The 19,947-nt window shown below is 36.0% G+C and overlaps 1 protein-coding gene across 1 annotated transcript in view; it reads right to left on the reverse strand.

Annotated features, from left to right (window-relative positions):
* Positions 1–19,947, reverse strand: part of LOC114492926 (glutamyl aminopeptidase) — an 88,096-nt gene that overhangs the window by 46,586 nt on the left and 21,563 nt on the right. Inside the window, exons 4-8 of the mRNA XM_028507564.2 lie at positions 8,766–8,886; positions 5,977–6,131; positions 5,453–5,566; positions 2,604–2,738; positions 540–605 (exon numbers count right to left, since the gene is read on the reverse strand). Of these exons, the coding sequence (XP_028363365.1) occupies positions 540–605; positions 2,604–2,738; positions 5,453–5,566; positions 5,977–6,131; positions 8,766–8,886 (591 nt within the window). The remainder of the gene's footprint in view (positions 1–539; positions 606–2,603; positions 2,739–5,452; positions 5,567–5,976; positions 6,132–8,765; positions 8,887–19,947) is intronic.

The following is a 19,947-nucleotide window of genomic DNA, read 5'->3' on the forward strand; positions in this document are numbered from 1 at the left end:
TAAAGCCTTAATCCTCCATGTCAATGTAATTGTATTTAGAAATGAGGTCTTTGGGAGGTATTTAGGTTTAAATGTCTCAGCCACCCGAGGACCTAGTGAGAGGGCAGCCATCTGCAAGCCAGCAAAACAGCCCTATGCAGAATCTGAATATGCTGGCAACTTCATCGTCGACTCCTCAGCCTCCATAACTATGAAAAGGTAAGTGTCTGCTGTTTAAGTCACCTAGTCTGTGACATTTTGGTGTTTTGTTATGCCAGCTCTAGCAGCTTCATACACATGTAAAGGATTAAAAAACAACAACAATGAAGTAATGCTTAAAATTCCCCATGAAACGCCACCACATGGTAATTACTGATACAATGTAGGCACTTAAGTGGATGCAAAATCACTTTTTAATGTTTTGCTATGTTATCTATCCTTGAGTAAGGAAAGTAAAAGTAAAAAGGGACTTGCCCTTAATTAATCTTATATCTTAACATTTCATCAGCCACATATCAGTGTAATTTACTTTTAATATCATTAAAAATGCTAAATCGTACCTGACATCCTTTTTGAAAGTTCTCCGGTGATATCCAGTCTTCAAGCATTCTCAGAATGGAAGCTCCCTATGATGGAAAAGAATGAGAAGTTAAACTAATAAAAAACACATTAGGGACAAATATCAGTAATCACTATTGTGACTAGTATTTCATGATCATATTTATGAGATTTCTTGAAGATGACTCTAATAAATTATGTGGTTATAGCTTTGTGATTTTAGGGTTATAATACCACTTGGCATGCTCCCTGTATCTGTGTTTCTGAAATAACTTAAAGGTAAAGAGAAATCGATAAAATGACCAGCATTTCAGTGACTTGAGATTCAAGTAGTTGCTGCACTTCACCAAATGAACCAGCAGAGGGGGCTTTCCTAATGAAGGAGGAAAGTTTTTAGAAATACAGGGTTCTTTCATGAATAAGGAAAACAGTTTCAGGATAAAATTTTGGCTGTTTATACTTAAATAATTGAAACAAATTGCATTTAACAGAAGGAAGCAGATATTTGAGATGTTATCTTGTCAAATAGTTTAATATAGATAAATGCATAATTTAGGTGTAAAATCCTTTCTTCAAAAGTGGTTTATCTCATTGGCTTTTCTTTAGTCTGAAGAACTTGATGGCTACCCCTGCTGTCTACATTCTTTTCCACGTTGTAATATTAGTACTAACTTTTCCTGTTAACAGATTTTTTAATCAATTTTTTCAAGTAACTGACCAGAAAAACATTTAAGTTGGTAACTTTTACTATAATTTATTGATTACTATAAATTGTTTTTGTATGTAGTAAGAGGATGATAAATATTTATTTTCTTCAGGCCTAATATCTTAAACCCATGGAGTATCCAGGACTCAGGAAAAAGCTGATTCAATAAATATAAACTTCACCTTGTGAGTTATTAGCATATACTAATAACTCTGGTTTGGACACTTTCATTTTAACAGAAGATGAAAAAGAATCACTGACAGTGTGAAAGCAAAATAAATAAAAGAAGCCTGAACAATGCCATAGGAATAGTATGAGAGAAAAAGACAAAACAGATGATGCTACATATTGCAAATACTAATATGTATACGCATACATATAAATATATAAAGCTTTTTTCCCCCCACTCAAATCAGTTTTTTAGAAAAGTTTATTTTATTCTCATTCAGGAAAGGAGGCAAGGGGGCAGAGGGGGGAGAAAGAAAGAGAAGCACCGATTGGCTGTCTCCCGCATGCACCACCCCCCTCCCCACCCCAGGGGACTGCAACCTGGGCCTGTGCAGCAAGAGCTTGCATAGGTCGATTCTATCTCACATCGACTTTAGTAATTATAATTTTCCATCTTCTGTGAAACTTTAAATATCACTTAGAATAACAAAAGTGTCAGTTTTCAGTGGCTTTTGAGCAACTTAATACAGTGGGGTGAACTCTGAGGCTGAGGGGGAACACAACAGAAGGATGATGTGCTCAGGCACCAATGTGTTTAGAGGAGAAGTTGCAGGAGATACTGAGAGAGAAACAGGGTAACATAAAACTGTGGGTCACCATGGATTTTCAGCAACTTCCCACAAAATTATATTGGATAAAAATGCCTCATTTACATGTTAACGAAGTCGCCATTAAATCTTATCTAAAAATAGATACAAGCAATTCCTCAAACTGAGTTGGATTTAAATGCCTGTTAGCAGCACTGAAGGGTTCTACTGTAAAAGGTATCCACACACATGGCGTTTCTCATCGACCACATGGGCAGAAGAGGTTTTACTGTCTTTTAAAAAATCAAATAAAATAATTTTAAATTTGATGCTTAAAGTTTAAATGTTCAATTATCAGCATGAGAGCTCTTATAAACAAAAGTAAAAGTTTTTTAAAACTGTGATTTAAAATCTGGACACAATATCAGCACTGGTCATTTGCACTGAAGAACACAAACCACTGAATATTCAACACTCAGAAAACATTTTACACAGTTCTAAAGCCCTTTACCACAGTGTGACTGTATTACCATCACTTCTAGGCATTTACTAAAGAAAAAGCACTATGAAGGAAGATATTAAAAACAATGCCATATTTCCCTCACCTTGCTGTAGGATATCCCATCAAAAGCAGATGTTATTTCATCAGGATTTGACACGGTGACCACAATGGGGTGTGAAGACATCAAAGAGTCATCCTCTTGTACAGGCAGCACATCTTCAAGTAATATCTGGTCCCGCTAAAATGACAGAATGAATCTGAGAAATATAGTACTTTCTTCATCCTGACTCATATAGCAATGTATCATGTACAGAATACAAATTGGGGGAAATAAGTACAAATGACTCAAAATATTCAAAACAAGCACTAAGTGTTCAAATTAATCATGTTTTACACTAGTTGGTCTATACTGATTATGTCACCTTCTCCTTCTCATAACTCCTTTCATTCTGCCTCTGTATTTATTACAGGCCCAGAAGACACAAGCACCTGTGAGTTCTGGTACTTCTGTGAGACTTTCAAACAGGTGCCAAACTTTTCACGCCCTGCATCCCTATTGGTGCAATGGGAATATGATATCATCACACAGATTTGTTCTGAGGCAAGTTGATTTGTTATAAATTGATATTTGGGTTAAAAAATTTTTTTGTCAACTAATCTTTGGAACTTGGATGACTCATGATTAATTGAAGAAAACATAACTTTTGCTTTAGTTCTAATTATTAATCATCTTTTCATTTCAGTCCTGTTTTCTCAGCAAAATAGAGTAGTTGAGCCATCTACTCCTATAGTCAGGCTTCCCTTTTTCCATTTGTCAGTTTTTCCATTTTCTTGAACATAAGTGTGAACAAGTTCCTTTAACTGTGACATAGGTAATGATGGCAACTACTTTTTAGAATTGTGCAGCCAGTTCAAAGAGCTAAAGCTTGGTAAGCAGTTGGCACAGCACCGGGCATGGAGGAGAAACCTAACACAGCTGCTGTTACTGTTTTGGTTCTTAATCAATTAGACTCTAAAATCTAACTCTCTTAAATCACTACTAATAAAAAAATAAAAAACTTTATTGGTCTTACTGAATTAAAAATGTTACTTTACATTATCTGATTTTGTGGACTCTTTTTCAATAGGCAAGGTACTATTGTCAATCAAGTTCAACTGTGAAGAATTAAGAGAATAAAGTTATCAGATGAGGACTTAGAAGTACCGAGCTTCCACTCAAGGTTACAGAATATTAAAGTGATGACTGCCAATCCAGGTCATTTCGACTCAGACTATAATTCCCTCTGTCCCTGTAAAACATTTAGTTAAGTAGACGGGATCCAGTTCTCAGTGTTGGGACATTTGGCTTTAGTCTTAGTTGTGCTGCCAACTGTCTATGTGACATGGGGAAGTTATACTACCTTCCTGGGCGTGAGGTTTTCGAAAGCCTGTGAAATCAGACTCCACTACTGAGGTGCTTACCAAGCTCTCTCACGATGCATCTTTATTTATCTGTCCCCTCTTAATATGGGAACTTTTCAAAGGCAGAAATTTTATTCAGTTTTGGGTTTTTCATAGCGTCAACTGAATGAAGAATGAATGAATGAGTTGAATCATGTGATTAAATTTCATTTAGAACTGCATACTAAATTCTTCTGGAATTTAAATGGTGTTTTGAAACACTGAAATTGGAATGTTAAAATATTATGTATTATATATAAAATATATAGCAATATAAAAATGTTTTGATTTCTTATAATATCTTGACATAAGAAGGGTACCAGATTACTTTATAGAAAATAAAAGACAAAATGTTTTCATTTACATAGCTCAATAAATTATGAAATCAGCAATTTTTAGAATAGATGAGTAGTTTCAATTAAGGGACTACATTTTTGTCCCCCAAGGGTCATCCGGAAATATGGAAGTCATTTTTGTTTTCACAACTGCAATGGGTGATTATAGGCGTCTAGTAGACCCAAAATACTGCTAAATATTGTTAGACACAGGACAACAGCCCACAATGAAGAATTATCTGGCCCAAAATATCAATAGTTTCATGGTTGAAAACTCTGATGTAAGTTAAATTAGTAAAGAAACAACTGTTACAAATTAACTTTTTCACTTTTTAAAGTTGTAGAAACTAAGAGTTTCAAGTATTTAACATTGTCTTTTTATTCTGTCCAGAAGAGGGCAGTAGTCTATACAGTATGCAACTGTAATTCTCCACTTTTGCTCATCTACACTTGACACTTTCATACATACAAACAGATAAATAATAATACTTTCACTACCTAAATATAAATACCAAAATCTCTAGCTTTTTGGAAAGAAATATCTCTCGAGTTCCCAGAAGCCTCCATCATAGGCCCCTCAGGGACACAGAGTATTATAACAATAATTATATGTACATTTTGGGAGCTTTCAAGTTTAAAAGACAGAGAACAGTGTTCTTTCATAGAAAAGAGAACTAACTCAGAGAGGATATGTAATTTGCTCAAGGTCACATTCCCTGGGAAGCATCTAAGAAATGATGAATCCAGGATTTGAACTTGAGTCTAACTACGAAGTTTATGCTCCCATCTCTTTCCACACTGTTTAAGCAACCTATGTAAGGTGAGTCATTTACAAAATTAAGCTTAGACATTTTTCAAAGGGTTTGGACTACAGGTATTTTCTTGAACACAGAGTTGGTATTGTCCAAGCTATTTTTTTCCTGCCTTGACACATATTCCTGAGTAAATCTATCAAGGATATCCTCAAATCCTGGTGGCCATTTGGCCTCTTGGGCCTGGGCTTAGGCTGTAAGCAAGGCACAGTTCAGTAAAGCAAACGCTGGCTCCACCCCATTCCCACAGTTGGATTCCCAATTCACCACTTCACTTGGCCTGGACTCAGGGTGACAGTTGAAATGCTTCGATCTGCTCTGCATGGGAAAAATAGAGGCCTGGAGTGCACGTGTTCAGGACTCACCATTTGCCAATCTCCTTCTGCATGGTTTACTCCCAGAAACTCAAAGAAAGAGGCAAAGCCTTCATTCAGCCACAAGTCTTCCCACCATTCCATGGTCACAGTATTCCCAAACCACTGAAATTATAAGCAGTAAAGTTAAATTCTTATGCCTTTGGCAGAGAGACCTAGAATATTTCAATAAATCATTTGTTCGTGTAAATTTTGTCACTTGACACAGAAGTGGAAGGCATCCTTAGCATTTATCTCCTGGTTTTAAAATGATCTTAAAATTTCCTTACTTTCTTGTCTTGATGTAGGTATTACTGGGAATATTTAAAGTTATAAGAAGTCATATTGTGTATTTATTAAAGGCAAAACAATGTGTCTTACAAGTTTCTCTATGGTAAAATATTTATCAGCACTAAGAAAGACTTTCAAGCAGGACTTTCTGAGTTGGCTATTTTTAATTTGCTAAATTATAATTCATTTCAATTATTTCTGTGGTCTAAACCATGTTTAGCAAATCTGATGTGAAGATTGTATACCTGATGCACAAGTTCATGGGCAACCACACTGGCCACCCTCTGCTTGTTTGATGAGGCCGACTCCTGGGGATCATAAAGCAAGTTTGTTTCTCTGTACGTGATGAGTCCCCAGTTCTCCATGGCCCCAGTGCCAAAGTCTGGAATAGCGATTTTATCTACGGAAAAAGAGAGTCCAGTGAGAAGTACATTCTTTCCATTTGTTCATGACATTTCTTACCAATTTAAGTTCTTTAGATGAATGCATTTTAAAAAGTCTAAAAATAACTTTTCAGTCTCCATGCACTCAGAATTTCCATGGACCTTTTCCTGTTGGCTCCAGATACCAGCATCTTGGTTTTTTTAAATGACAGTCTTACTAATTACACATTTTTACTAATGGCAATGCTCTTTTCAAGTCCTCTATAATTTTGTGTCTTTTGTTCCCTGCTGTCCTTCTTTTTTATTAGCTTTTTAAATAATTTTCACTTAGATAACACAGAGTATCTGTTTTGGGGATAAGTTGTGAAAAATTAAGGGAATAGACTTTTCAAATGAGGATTTACAGAGAAGTAAAGAGCTTCCAAATGCACAAAAATATATTTCTAAGGTTATAGTACATTAGAAAATATAAATTCTACTTTTTTCCCTAACTCTACAATTTGAAGTCAACCTGATTCTCTATGAATTGAGTAACTTACCTTAAATTTGTATATATTAAATTAGCTGGATCAATATGAAATGGGCCATATTCTCTCTAAATTCCCTTCCAGGTCTAAAATGTTGAATTTTATCATAACTCTCTATTCCTTATTTTTTCTGGAGCCTATAATCTTGGACATACTACCTAATAGGAAGAGGTAGTATTGACCAGTTCTATGTCAAATCCCAAAACGGGAAATATTCAGCTTGAGTACTAGACAGAGTCCAACTTCTCCAGTTAATGAACTATGATAACAGTATAATTTCTTTATCATTACACAGAATTTAAATGAGGCACATAAATGAAAATAAATTCAAATTTCATCTAACATATAAAGAAGGCTTTTTCTGGTCAAAATAATGACTCTTAAAGGTTTTTATAAAAGAAGGAAAATGGATATATCTTAAATGAAAGTCACAATTATAACTGTAGTTTCCTTTCTGTGTTATCTTCATTCTTAGATTTGGCTATTTTTTTTCACAAGATTACCACTTAAAAGGTGGAGAAATATTCCCCATAAGGCCAATTTTCCCATAATATTATGGAGTGTAATTTGCACCTACTGTTTGGAAAAAAGGAAGTTTTTGTAACCTAGTTTCTTTTCTGATAATTAACATTATAATTACCTCCAGTGAATTTAATTTTGGGAGGTATAATAAATGCAGAAGTCATTTCTAAGGAAAGTCTAAGATAGTGTCAATTCTGAAAAAGTTAAAATTCATATAAAATTATAAAGAAGGAGGAGGACAATGAGGAAAAGAAGTTGTAGCATTAGTTGTAATGGTTATAGTAGTAGCTGTAGTAGTAGTTGTGGTAGCAGTTATAATAGAAGTAGCTGTAATAGTTGTTATTGTAGTGGTTATAGTAGTAATAATAGTTGCAGTCCTAGTAGTCATGGATGTAGTAGTTGCAGTAATAGAAGTAGTAGTGGAGGTAGTCATAGCAGTTGTGATAGTGACAGTAGTTGTGGTAGTTGTAGTAGTAGTCGTCGTCACTGCAGGAGTAGACGTAGTAGTGGTGGTGGTGGCAGTAGCAGTGGTGGCGGCAGTAGTAGTGGAGAGGAAGAAACAAAGCAAGGAGAAGAGAGAAATAAATTTGTGAGATTTCCACTTCCTGGATCATCTCTGGTGGCACAAGTGAGATACAGAAAAAAAAGACTTTCAAATTAATGTGATGAACATTTTATTAAACATTATTCTGATTGCAATGAAAAGTTGTTTCTCTTCCTGTCTTCCTCTACTGATAATAGTTGCTAAGCAATTTAAAAAAAATGGAGCCACTGCCATTGAGGAGAAAATGGGGCATCTACAAACATGCTTAGAGCCATAGTCATTCTCATGTAAAGAATTTGGCATTCCAGTTGCTTTGCATTGAGAATTATATCAAAATAAGAGCAGAAGCATAAATAAATAAGTCAATTTTTGGTTGGTTTGTTTTTTGTTGCTTTTATTTTGTTTCTGCAGACATCTATATGGGTGTTCCATTTGAAGTCTTTGCTAATACTACCCAAACTTACTAATAAAGGATTTCCGCTATTGATAGAAGTGTCATATTGATGCCATTTTGATTATACTCTATTTTTATTTAAAAATAAAATATTCCCACATTAGAAAAATATTCATGGAAGGAGCACCATTGTTTCTTTTTAACTGCTAGAGAATCTAGAATTAGTCTTGTGCAATAGTAGAAAGACTGGGGGCACATGGGACTTTGACAGCATCATTGATTCTTATTTCCTAACTCACTGATGGTAGGGAAGCAACGGAAGCTATCAGGATGGGTACTAATTTTGAAATCAACCGATCTAGGTTGCCATTTCTAGCTCCATCATTACAATATCTGCAGTTTTGTGCACATATGGTACTTTAATCTTTATTTGTTAAATAAAAGACTACGTATTTATCAGGTAGGAACAGAGTATAGAGTTTCTTCTTGGAAGATCCAGAATGGATCTTTCCACATCAACTAAGTATTAGACACATACTGTAGGCATGCAATAAAAAGGCTTAGGGATGAGTATTAATTGAGCATGATAAAACTGGAGGAAGTGAGTTAACTTAGGTGAAAACAAAAGAAATATTAAAAAAATAAGAAAAAAATAGATTCTCACCTAATTTAGGAAGAGCATAATCCATAGCAAAGTATTCTTCAAAATAATCGAACGCACTTTTAGTTATGTTTGCTGCATATTCAGCTGTGTGCTTTTGCTCTGGCTGGACATATACAGTGAGCTATTAAACAAAACACAAACATTCAGTGAAAATTATTCCTCATTTGATAAAACACCTGAAGAAGTAGTGCAAAGAAGGTCAGCTTTAGAACCAAGTGAGTCTCATCTGAATCTCAGTTGTACATGGGCAGTTCACTTCACTTCTCTGAGGCTCATATGTAAAGCAAAATAATACTGCATAGCTCACTGAGTGATTTCAATCACTAGAAATAATTTGAGACAATGATTGGCATACTGTTCAATACATTTTTAAATGTTATTACTTTTTTCTACTTACAATATATATTGTCTTTTTAATGTCTATGTATCTACATATTTACCTATTTGTCCATTCTTCTATCTCTGTCTGTCTGTCTGTCTGTCTATCTATCTATCATCATTTCTGTATAATTTGCCAGTGAAGAAATCAATCACGTGATTTTCCTCATCTAAATAGCCCTTGCATACATGTTTACCACTTGTTCTATTCTATCCATTGCCTTTTAGTTCTATTCTAAATGACTGTTCTGATATTTTAATTATTCTACGTCAAGAATCTAAAAGAAAATGATTCAAGATTTTCCTGAGAGGGAAGAAGCTGGATAAGCTACATCATTCTGTAAGTCTCCAGGATATTGCTGTGACATCATTTATAAATCAAATCAAGTATTGATCCTCCCACCACCAAGTCTAAGCATGTAAGACCCACAATAGCCCACGCGATGTGGAAAGAAGAAAAACAAAGTTGGAGGACTGATACTACCTGATTCCAAGATTTAATATAAATCTGCAGTAATCAGACAATGAAGTATTAGCAAACAAATACACACATAGATAAATATAACACAATACACATCCCAGAAATAGTCCCACATAAATAAAATCATCTGACCTTTGACAGAGGAGCAAAAGCAATACATTGGAGCAAGACAGTCTTTTTAACAAACAGTGCTGGAAAAACTGATTATCTGCATGCAAAAATAAATAAGTAAATCTGGACACAAACCCTCTACCTTTCATAAAAATTAACTCAAAATGGATCATAGACCAAAGTGTGAAATATGAAACTATAAAACTCCTAAAAGATAACAAAACCTAGATGACCTTAGATGCAAAGAGGACTTCTTAGATACAATACCAAAAGCACAATCCATGAGAGAAATAATTGATAAGCTGCACTTTATTAAAAGCTTCTATCCTGTGAACAACAATGTCAAGAGAATGAGCAAACAAACTACAGCCTGAGAACATATATTTTCAAAAGACCCATCTGATAAAGGTATGTTGTGCAACATACACATAGAACACTTAGAACTCAACAAGAAGAAAACAAACAACCAAATTAAAAAGTGGACCAAAGATCTTAACAGATACCTCACCAAAGAAGAAATACAGTTACAAATAATATGTGGAAAAATGTTCTACATCATGTGTTATCAATGAGATGCAAATTAAAACCACAAGATACCACTACAGACCTACTAGAATGCCAAAATCCAGAACTCTCATGCCACCAAATGCTGGTATGGACAAGGAAGGATAGGAACTTTCACACATTGCTGTTGGGAATGTAAAATTGCACAGCTACCCTGGAAGACAGTATGGCAGTTCTTGCAAAACATACTCTTAACATATGACCCACAAATCACACTCCTTGGTATCTACCCAAAGGAGTTTAAACAATGTCCACACAAATACCTGCACACAGATGTTTACAGCAGGGTTACTCATAATTCCCAAAACTTGGAAGCAACCAAGGTATCCTCCTGTAGGTGAATAGATAAATAAATGGTGTTCCACCCACACAATGGAAAATTTACTTCTAAAAAGACATAAGCTATGGAACTATTAAAATACAGGGAAAAAACCTAAGTGCACATTACTAAATGAAACAAGCTAATCTGAAAAGGCTACATCCTGTATGATTCCAACTATCTGACATTTTGGAAGAGGCAAAACTGTAGAGACAATGAACAGATTGCCTGGAGTGAGCATGGGGGAGGAGGAAGAGATGACTAGGTGGAGCACAGAGGATTTTCAGAGCAGTTAAAAACACCTGCATGATAAAATTATATATACACATCATTGTACATTTGGTGAGATCCGTAGGATGTACAACCCAGGCTTAACCATAACTAAAGCAACCTATGGACTTTGGGTGACATGCTGTGTCATTTTAGGTTCATCCTGGGTAAAAAAAAAATACTATTTGGGGAGTGATATTGATAATGGGGGAGGCTATGAATGTGTGAGAGCAGGGGGCATTCAAGGTGGGACCCCAAAACCCTGGAATTTATATATAAAAAATTGTGTATTTATTCTTACATATTTAAACTTCAGTCACCTTCAGAATACTCTTCATTTGATGCAATACACCTATCAAAACATTTTTCCCACTGCTCAACACAGTTTTTGAACTCATTGATTTTGATGCCTTTTAGTGTTTCTGCCATTTTTTGTTTCACCTCTTCCACATCAAGTTGCTTAGGTGAGATCAGGTGAATAGGGAGGGTGGGCACGGAGGTCACATTGGTTTTGGTCAAAAACTGCAGAACACCCAGTGAGGTGTGGGCAGGTGCACTCGTAAATAAACCCATCATGATATGGGCAAATGTTTTGAAAAAGTCTTCAGAAAAATTCACTGAAGCCGAACACAGCCTCTTGCAACAACACCAGCTAGTACGCTGATACAGAGAGGTTCCTAGAACACTCACCTAGTGGGGGAAGCCTGTATTACAATGAGTCTGCCTTCCAGAAGATAATTCTGGTTTTTTGGGGCATCCTCCTTTCTATGTGAAATTTTTGTACCTTCCCTTAATTTAGTGGTAAACTAAACTTAAAAACTGCTCTAAAAATGTCTTTTTAAAAAAGCCTATGAAGCCCTGGCTGATATGGCTCAGTGGACTGAGCACAGGCCTGCAAACCAAAGGATCACAGGTTTGATTTCCAGTCAGGGCACAGGCCTAGGTTGCAGGCCAGGTCCCCAGTAGGGGGCGTGTGAGAGGCAACCACACATTGATGTTCCCCTCTCTTTCTCCTTCCCTTCCCCTCTCTCTAAAAATAAGTAAAATCATTAAAAAAATAAAATAAAAAAGTTTGTGAAGACTTCAAATAAAGTATATTTGCTGAATTTCAGAAATGACTCAAAATCCTCAAGCAAAGCAAAAGATGCAGTCATCTGGTAAGTTCAAGCCAGCATACCTGATGGGAACAGGTGCCCCATCATTAAAACAAAAAACAAAAAAAAAAAAGAAAGAAAGAAAATTATGCCTACTTTTTTTATTATTTCAAATGCATTGCTCATTTTGGTTTTACTTAGGCACACATCTGAGCCATCTTTTCTTAGAAGTGAAGCACCAAGGAGAAATCAATAATTTAAAGGACAAGTTCTGAAAGGGCATCCCTTAAATTGCCAGCAAGAGCTCACTGTTCTCACTTCCTCTGGTAACTGATGTCCTTGTTTTATTTGCATGAGAAAAAATGTGATCATCTTTATCTCCAAAGGCAACACAACTCACTCAATTACCATCCCAACGTTCTTTGAGATTTTTTTAAAAACTTGCCATAAGTGATGGTACATTTCCTTTCTGCCCTCCTGAACTGCTGCAACGACAAGCATTTTCCAAGAAGTTAAGTGAAACCAAAGACTCAGTTGGTGGCCACTAAACAGAGCACAGGTAATTGCTCCCTATGAAATCAAAACCATCACATTCACACTAGATAGTCATGCTGTAAAGGATGCTTCTCAGAGTTCTTCATCTGTGATTAAATCAGTGTGTCCAAACTCCCTAAGAATTTCTACCACCTCTGTTTTCTACCATTAACAACTTCAGCAAGGGTAGCTCCTCTGGACCCATTCCATTGTTGTCTACACACTCTGTATGTCAGTGCTGCACGTAATGTGTGCAGAGTGAGGGGGCCGAGAGAGAGGAAGAGGGGATAATGGTTGGGCCTCCCATCCTGGGTGGAGTAGAAAGACATGTGTTCTTTCCATCCAAATCTTCACATTTCCCATGCCAGTGGCCTGACTCCCTTTAAGCAGAATGCTGCTCGGACAAGATATCCCATTTTTCTTACTCTCCGTATTTCTGTTATTGGCAGCAGCAGGAATGCAGTGTCCTTCAATAGGATTGATATGAATATAAATTCAACCAAAATAAAAATAGCCTCTTCCTCTTTTGTTTCTGAGAAACACAACCCCATGGAAATATGTTCCATTTTTACAGTCTGGCCTGTCTGCCTATCACCTGTGAGCTACAATTCTTACCTTTAAGAATCATAGATCAACCATTGCTTTTATGAGCTGAGCTAAGTAATCACAGAGTATTCATCTCATAATGTAATTAGCCAAAGCAAGTCTGTGAGTGTGTCCTACATCACAAAGCATATCTATGAGTTTGCCATACACCACAAACATATTTTATTTTTAAAACACTGCCAACATGTCAACACTGTCTGTTAGTTGAAGCTTCAAAGTAGTTTATGTGGCATCCATTTAACAGCAGAACATCTGCGATGTTCAGATTTGGTCATTTTAACAAGTGTCCTCCTCTCTGCTGGTGCCTTCACTCATCCTCAGCTCAGCCTTCCTGCTCTCTGGCCTCATCTTCAGCCCGGGCCTCTTCTGCATCCTCTCCTCCTTTTTGTGGGCTTAGCGAGGGGGCTAACACCCCTCCATCATCTGCTAAGCCTTAGCACTTCTGTCCATAACAAAGCTCAGAAAATTATCCCTGAATTGTCATCATCATTTAGTAATAAATGTCACTTTTCCAGATTAACTGTGTGCTTTGACTGAGATGACTTTTTAAAAAGCAAATAACTAGCCATGTTAAAATTGCTTAGAGTGAGGAGGTAAGCATGTATGTATATTCTTTCTTCTTCTTACCTTCTGAGTCATATACACCTTTCTTATTCAAGGACTCTACTAAAAGTTCAATGTCAAGCTTATACATAAGATTTATAACTTTAAATATAAGCTTTATATACAAATATCAAATTTGTAAGACTTCAAGAGACTAACCAGTATGCATATATTTCGTTTTTAAAGCCCTGGCTGGTGGATTGAGCAGTGGTGGATTGAGTAGACTGAGTGCTAGCCTGCAAAACAAAGGTTCTGTTCAATTCCCAGTCAGGGCACATGCCTGGGTTGTGGGCCAGGTCCCTAGTAGGGAGTGTGCGAGAGGCAACCACACATTGATGTTTCACTCCCTCTCTTTTTCCTTCCCTTCCCCTCTCTCTAAAAATAAATAAATAAAATCTTAAAAAAAATAAAAACAGTGTGTTTCCATAATGAACCAAATTACCAAGATACACCACTGTGTATCTTGCCCCAGATCCAACTGTAGTTAATAAAACAGAGTATTTTCACATTATTACTCTTCACAATCTGTCCAACATTCAACTAGCCACACAGGTTTTAAATAAAGTTGTAGACCTCTAACTACAATTGTAGTTTGAAGAGTTTTAAAAATAAACTTCCTTATTGTATACATGAGAAAAGTGACGTCTCATGTATACAAAAAAAGTGAGGCCGAAATGACACCAGAATTCAGTACAAAGTTTGTTTTTACTATATTATACTGCCTCTTTTCTCTGTTCCTACCAATGAAACCTGACTTTCTCTAGTGCAAAATAGAGACAGCAATTGTACCTTTCTCACAGAATTGTTGTGAGCATTAACTAAGCTAAAGACTAAGCAGTGCTTGACATAAGAGCTTTTTGTGTCTCATCAAGAGCATTAATATCATTAGAGAAACATCAATACATAGAATTATTAACGTCTTGATGTTCTCTGCCTGCCCTTCTGCCTGCCCTTCTGCCTGCCCTTTTGCCTGCCCTTTTGCCTATGAAGAGCAATGCCCTTCTCCACATTGTGGTATCCACATTACCATTAGAACCATTAGGAGCGTGCAGGGGTAAAAAGGAAAAGTTAAGTTTTTGACTTCCAAAATACACAATAAATTTGAAAGCTAAAACCATTTGTTCTGCAAGACCCTGTTAGAAAAGGCTTTTAGAATAAAAACAGAAAAAAGCAAACCACAGAATGTACAGTGTAAAGATAGAGTGGAAAGAGAATTCAGGGGAAAAAACTAGATGAAAGTCACCAGGGCCAGGAGAAGAATAATAAGGTTGATGGAGCAAGAATCTGGAAGGGTGTGTTATGATTTGAGGTGAAGGCGGCGCTGAACTTGGAAAGGCCACATGGACAGAAAGGAGTCAGCTTGAACAGACTGCAAGCCACCGCTGCACTATCACCCTAGTCAGAAGCCGGCCAGTGCCTGTAGGATTCCCACAGTCACTTGGGAGCACTGCAGGGCAGCTGTGCCCTGGGTCCACATCCTTATTGCATGTGTCTGCTGAGCATTTTCTATCGATAAAGGTGACCATCCATGCAGGTTTGCCTAGGAATGTCCCAAGTTTGTTGCTTGCCTGTTTACACCTCTTGTCGTAATTAGGGACACCTTATTATTTATATTTTATAGATGGTAAAATGTATGGTCACTTTACCTATCAAACAAAAGCCTGCCTACCTACTGCCTATCATGCAGCAGAATTAACACCTGTTCATCTGTTGAGGTTTTGCAGTCTCACCTGAACTGCTCCAAAGAGACACACCCATTTAAATGGCCTAGCATGAAACCAAAGGTGAGGGTTTCAGCACTCAGAAGGATGCTGTGACAAGCAAAGACATACTCGGGTGGCACTAGACAGTGGAGACCACCTTTGTTTCACATCTCTTTTGAGGGCAAATAGCTTAGCTCCCTTCAGGGCTTAGCATCTTCCTTCTGCGCATAGTAGATGCTCAATAAAGATGAATAAAACAATCTGATTGAAGGGACTGTTTCATTATCCAGGCTGAGCTAGCAGGATGGGACAGAGAAAATAATTTTATATTGTTTTTAATTCCATAAGTGCATATTCAAGGTACATAGTTGGTATTACAGACTATAATACCAGTGTGTTTAATTTTACAAATTTATATTCTTCAAAATATTTTTCCAGCCATGGGCAAAAGTTGAGTGGGGGTAATATCTGGTAGAAAGAAAGAGTGACACATTATTTTTTTTTCAAGTTTTGTCTGTGACTGCATTACTACAGGGTTGTGGTGTATTTCTTCTAAATTTTAATTTTCCCGTGACCCATGGATAAATGATAAATATGCACAACCTTTGTTTGATGTTTGGGTGACTAAGAACTACTTTTCTGCTGTAACTACGGATATGGAAAACATGTTCAGAACCTGGAGTTCCGAACTCAGCTGCTGTGAAGTGCGGCTTGAGGAGGAACTCAGCACTGCCACTTAGGGTCAGGATACAGAAGGCATTTCCTCACAGCTTACTTTCCGTTTAAGTCAAAGTTTGTTTGACACTTGGTGATTATTATTACTGCAGTAGAATTTTTTAAAAGCTAAAATTAACATTTGAAAAATCTAACTTACCTCATAGAACTTTATATTTTTTTATTGACATTTTGTTTTCATTTTTAAAAATGTAAATAAAGAAAAAGAATCATTAGCAATAACCTATGGCTTCTTGAATTAAATACACTTCTTTGGAGAAAATTAGAGACCTTAATTTAGAATAATCATTTTTTTTCCAGTAAAAAAGTTAAAAACTCATAAAGTATTATAAAATTCAAAATCAGTCATTCAGAATGATTTCTTTTCAGAAAACCATTTAGCAAAAACACACCAAAAATATCTTTTTAAGATAATAAAATAATCCTATGCTAAAATGTCTCTGAGGGAAGTAAATCGATTGCCATTAGTAAACAAGAGTTGTTACTGTTATAGGCAAGACCTGCTGGTGCATGCAACAATGACTGGTCAAAACTTTAAGGAGAAATTAGATACTTACACAGCGTTTAATTATTTCTTCCTATGTATTTGCTAATTACTGAGGCAATTATAATACATATCCACTAATTCTTTGATAGTCCTCCCTCCAGAAAGTGGAGATTAATTCCCTTCCCCTTGGGTATGTACCACACTGAGTGATGGCTTCTAACAAACAGAGCATGGAAAAGAAAGAGTAATTTACAATGGAAAACACACATCACTTTAACCAAGTGATCAAAGTTAGCATCAGCAGTATTAAGTCATCGTGATAGCATGTACCCCTGACATGATGTGATAAGTAGGGCACCTCGCTTCTGCAATACTTTCCCCAAACCCAAAACCCCAATATAAGCATGAGTAAACAGAAGAAAAACCCAAAGTGAAGGACATTCTTCAAAATGATCAGTACTCTTCAAAAGTGTCAAGATCATAAAAAAAAAGGAAAAACTGAGAAAATGTCACAGATTGGAGGAAATTAAGGACACCTTATGACTAAATACAATGTGGTCTCATCTATTAGATCTTCAAACAGAAAAAAGAACACCAGCTGGAAAAACTGGTGATATTCAAATAAAGGCTGCAATAGTTTATATTTTTGTATAAATATTAATGTCTTAGTTTTAGTAAGTGATAAAATGTTATATAAGATTTTAACATTGAGAGAGTCTGGGTAAACATTATAAGAGAATTCTGTTGTAATCTCGCAACTCTTATGAAAATCTAAAACTATTTCAAAATACAAAGTTCAAAATTATATCTAAGTATTAAAACAATAACTTTTTCTAATAATGCTGTTTTCATGTAAGGGATGCATACATAAAAGAAGGCGAAAGATTTATACGATCTGAAGAGAAACCAGAGTATAATGCATGAATTAAAAAACCTAAAACAACTCAAAAAAGTAGAGTGAATACAAAAATCCATGACATGCATATTTTCTGCCCTCAACCAATCTTACCAATCCAGACAAATGATGGACCAAAATGGAAGCAAGTAAAAAGACATAGGCAAGTAGGAAGGATTCATTCACAGGTATAATTCTAGGTGCTACTATTCAGAAATCATCTTGTAAGACTTTTTGAAAGAGGGCACCATATAATCTCTTTTACTGAGTTATTAGAATTAATATGGTTATAGTATAAACCTAATTAAGCAGATGCTTTCAATCAGCATTCTCTTAGTGAATAATTCTTCCCAACTTCGTCTTCTCATGAAAGTCAAAAGTGGAAATAATCTCCAGCAAGGTAATAGCTTCTTTTGGCACAACCTTCTTTACAGAAGACACAGGTCAAATGCCCCCCCCCAAAATTCAAGACTTAATTAGAACTTACTGGTTTTCAGGAATAAGATCACCCTTGCTATTTAACTTTTCCTAAATTCAGTTTCTAGGAGACCAGTGCCAAGTTAAAAATTCTGGCAAATTACTGAGGACAAATCTCAAATGTACCTCAGATAGCACCACAACCCTAAACACTTTAAATAATTTTATATGTGGTAATATGGGAACGCTTTCTTTCTCGTATTTGCTTTATTTCTTCCAAATTTTCTATAATGTATGTGTATTAAAACTATAATTTTAAAAACCTAACAATATATGAATAACATTGTTTTGGATTAAAAATAGATTTCAGTATATCTGAATGGAAGACTTTGAACTGGACTATTAAGTTAATAACATGCACCCTGGCTGGTGTGGCTCACTACGTTGAGCATAGTCCTGCAAAACTGAAAGGTCGCCAGTTCAATTCCCTGTCAGGGCACATGCCTGGGTGGCAGACCAGGTCCCCAGTTGGGGGCATGTGAGAGGCAACCAACTGATATTTCTCATCAATGTTTCCCTCTCTATCTCCCTCCCTTTCCTTCTCTTCAAAATATATAAATAAAATCTTTTTAAAAGGTTAATAATATGCTTACTGGTGACATTGTTTCCTAGGACATGACTCCTGCAAGGGCAAGAGAAGCCCATTGTAACTCAAGAGTTACTCACATAACCAAAATGTCATAGAATCTCTCTACATTTTGTACAGTTCAGGGTATTTTTTTTTTTATTTTGGGAGGTAGAATTCAGTGGTTTCATTTACTTTAAAATCCTTAACCAAATCAACTACACCTGAAAAAAAAACACTTCAGGTATAGATATCTTGCCAACACAATTGTGGAAAAATTCATCAATGGCAGGCCTCAGTTGTTGCTAAAGTACTGTAAGTTACTCTTCCAGTTGCTCTGGTTTTTATTTTTTTTAGGATTGAATCAAAATGCAATATAACTAATATTCAAAAACTATGCAGTGTTAAAGTCTTCTGAGCTACCTTCCAAACTGAGTTACCTTTTTTCTTAACAATGTTTTAGGACTGGGTCCTCCAATATAATTTTTCTCATAAGCAACAAGGACATTTCAACATAATGAATGGTTCAATCAGCTATGCTCTCTCCAAGTATACAACTAAGACCTTAATTGTTTGATTAAGTTTATTGATGCTGTGTTTATTGATATAAAGAATTCTTGCCAGGAGGGTGACCATACCCAAAAAAGTTTAATCAGGATATTACAGATTCTTGGATTGCACAGTATAATCTGATTCTGAATAGCAGGTGATTAATGTACCAGAATAATACTATCAGAAGCAGAGTGGATAAGAATGGTCCTTTGATTCATGACATTTCTACCAAAAATATTGTATTACACAATAACTACGTAGTTTCTTTTTTTAACTGACAAAGTAATATAGAGACCTTGGGTCAAGAGGGTGTAATAAATTGAAGCTCTGATGTGCCTCCATTGCTCCTAACATACATAAGAGCAGATGCAATAAAAAAAAAAAAAGAAAACCCATGATACATATCAAGGCTTTAAATAATGTAGGCATCTCCATGGAGTTGATAAAAATACAAGGAAGTGGGCAGAAACTGGAGCATAAGCTTATCAGGCTCTGGTTTTAGAACAGATAGAAATGGGTTCCTGGGGCCAGAGCCAGGTCCTGCTTGGGAAATCACGTTTTTAAACTTGGAGTACTTTTTCTCATTTTTTCTCCTAACTGCTTGTTTTTATTTATTGTGACCATAGCTTCTTGAATCTCTGAGCATAATAATTAAAGGCTTAACGTGTAAGTGTAATTTTGTGTGTTATTTTAGGGGATTATCTTTTGTTTTCTCAATTATCACCATTTACCCCCACTGTGTCTTGGATTTTTCTCTTTCATGTTGCTTGTTTTCTTCATATGCCTACTTGTCTCAGATTATCTGTTC

This window comes from Phyllostomus discolor, chromosome 1 (genome assembly GCF_004126475.2).
Source record: "Phyllostomus discolor isolate MPI-MPIP mPhyDis1 chromosome 1, mPhyDis1.pri.v3, whole genome shotgun sequence".
Lineage (NCBI taxonomy): Eukaryota > Metazoa > Chordata > Mammalia > Chiroptera > Phyllostomidae > Phyllostomus > Phyllostomus discolor.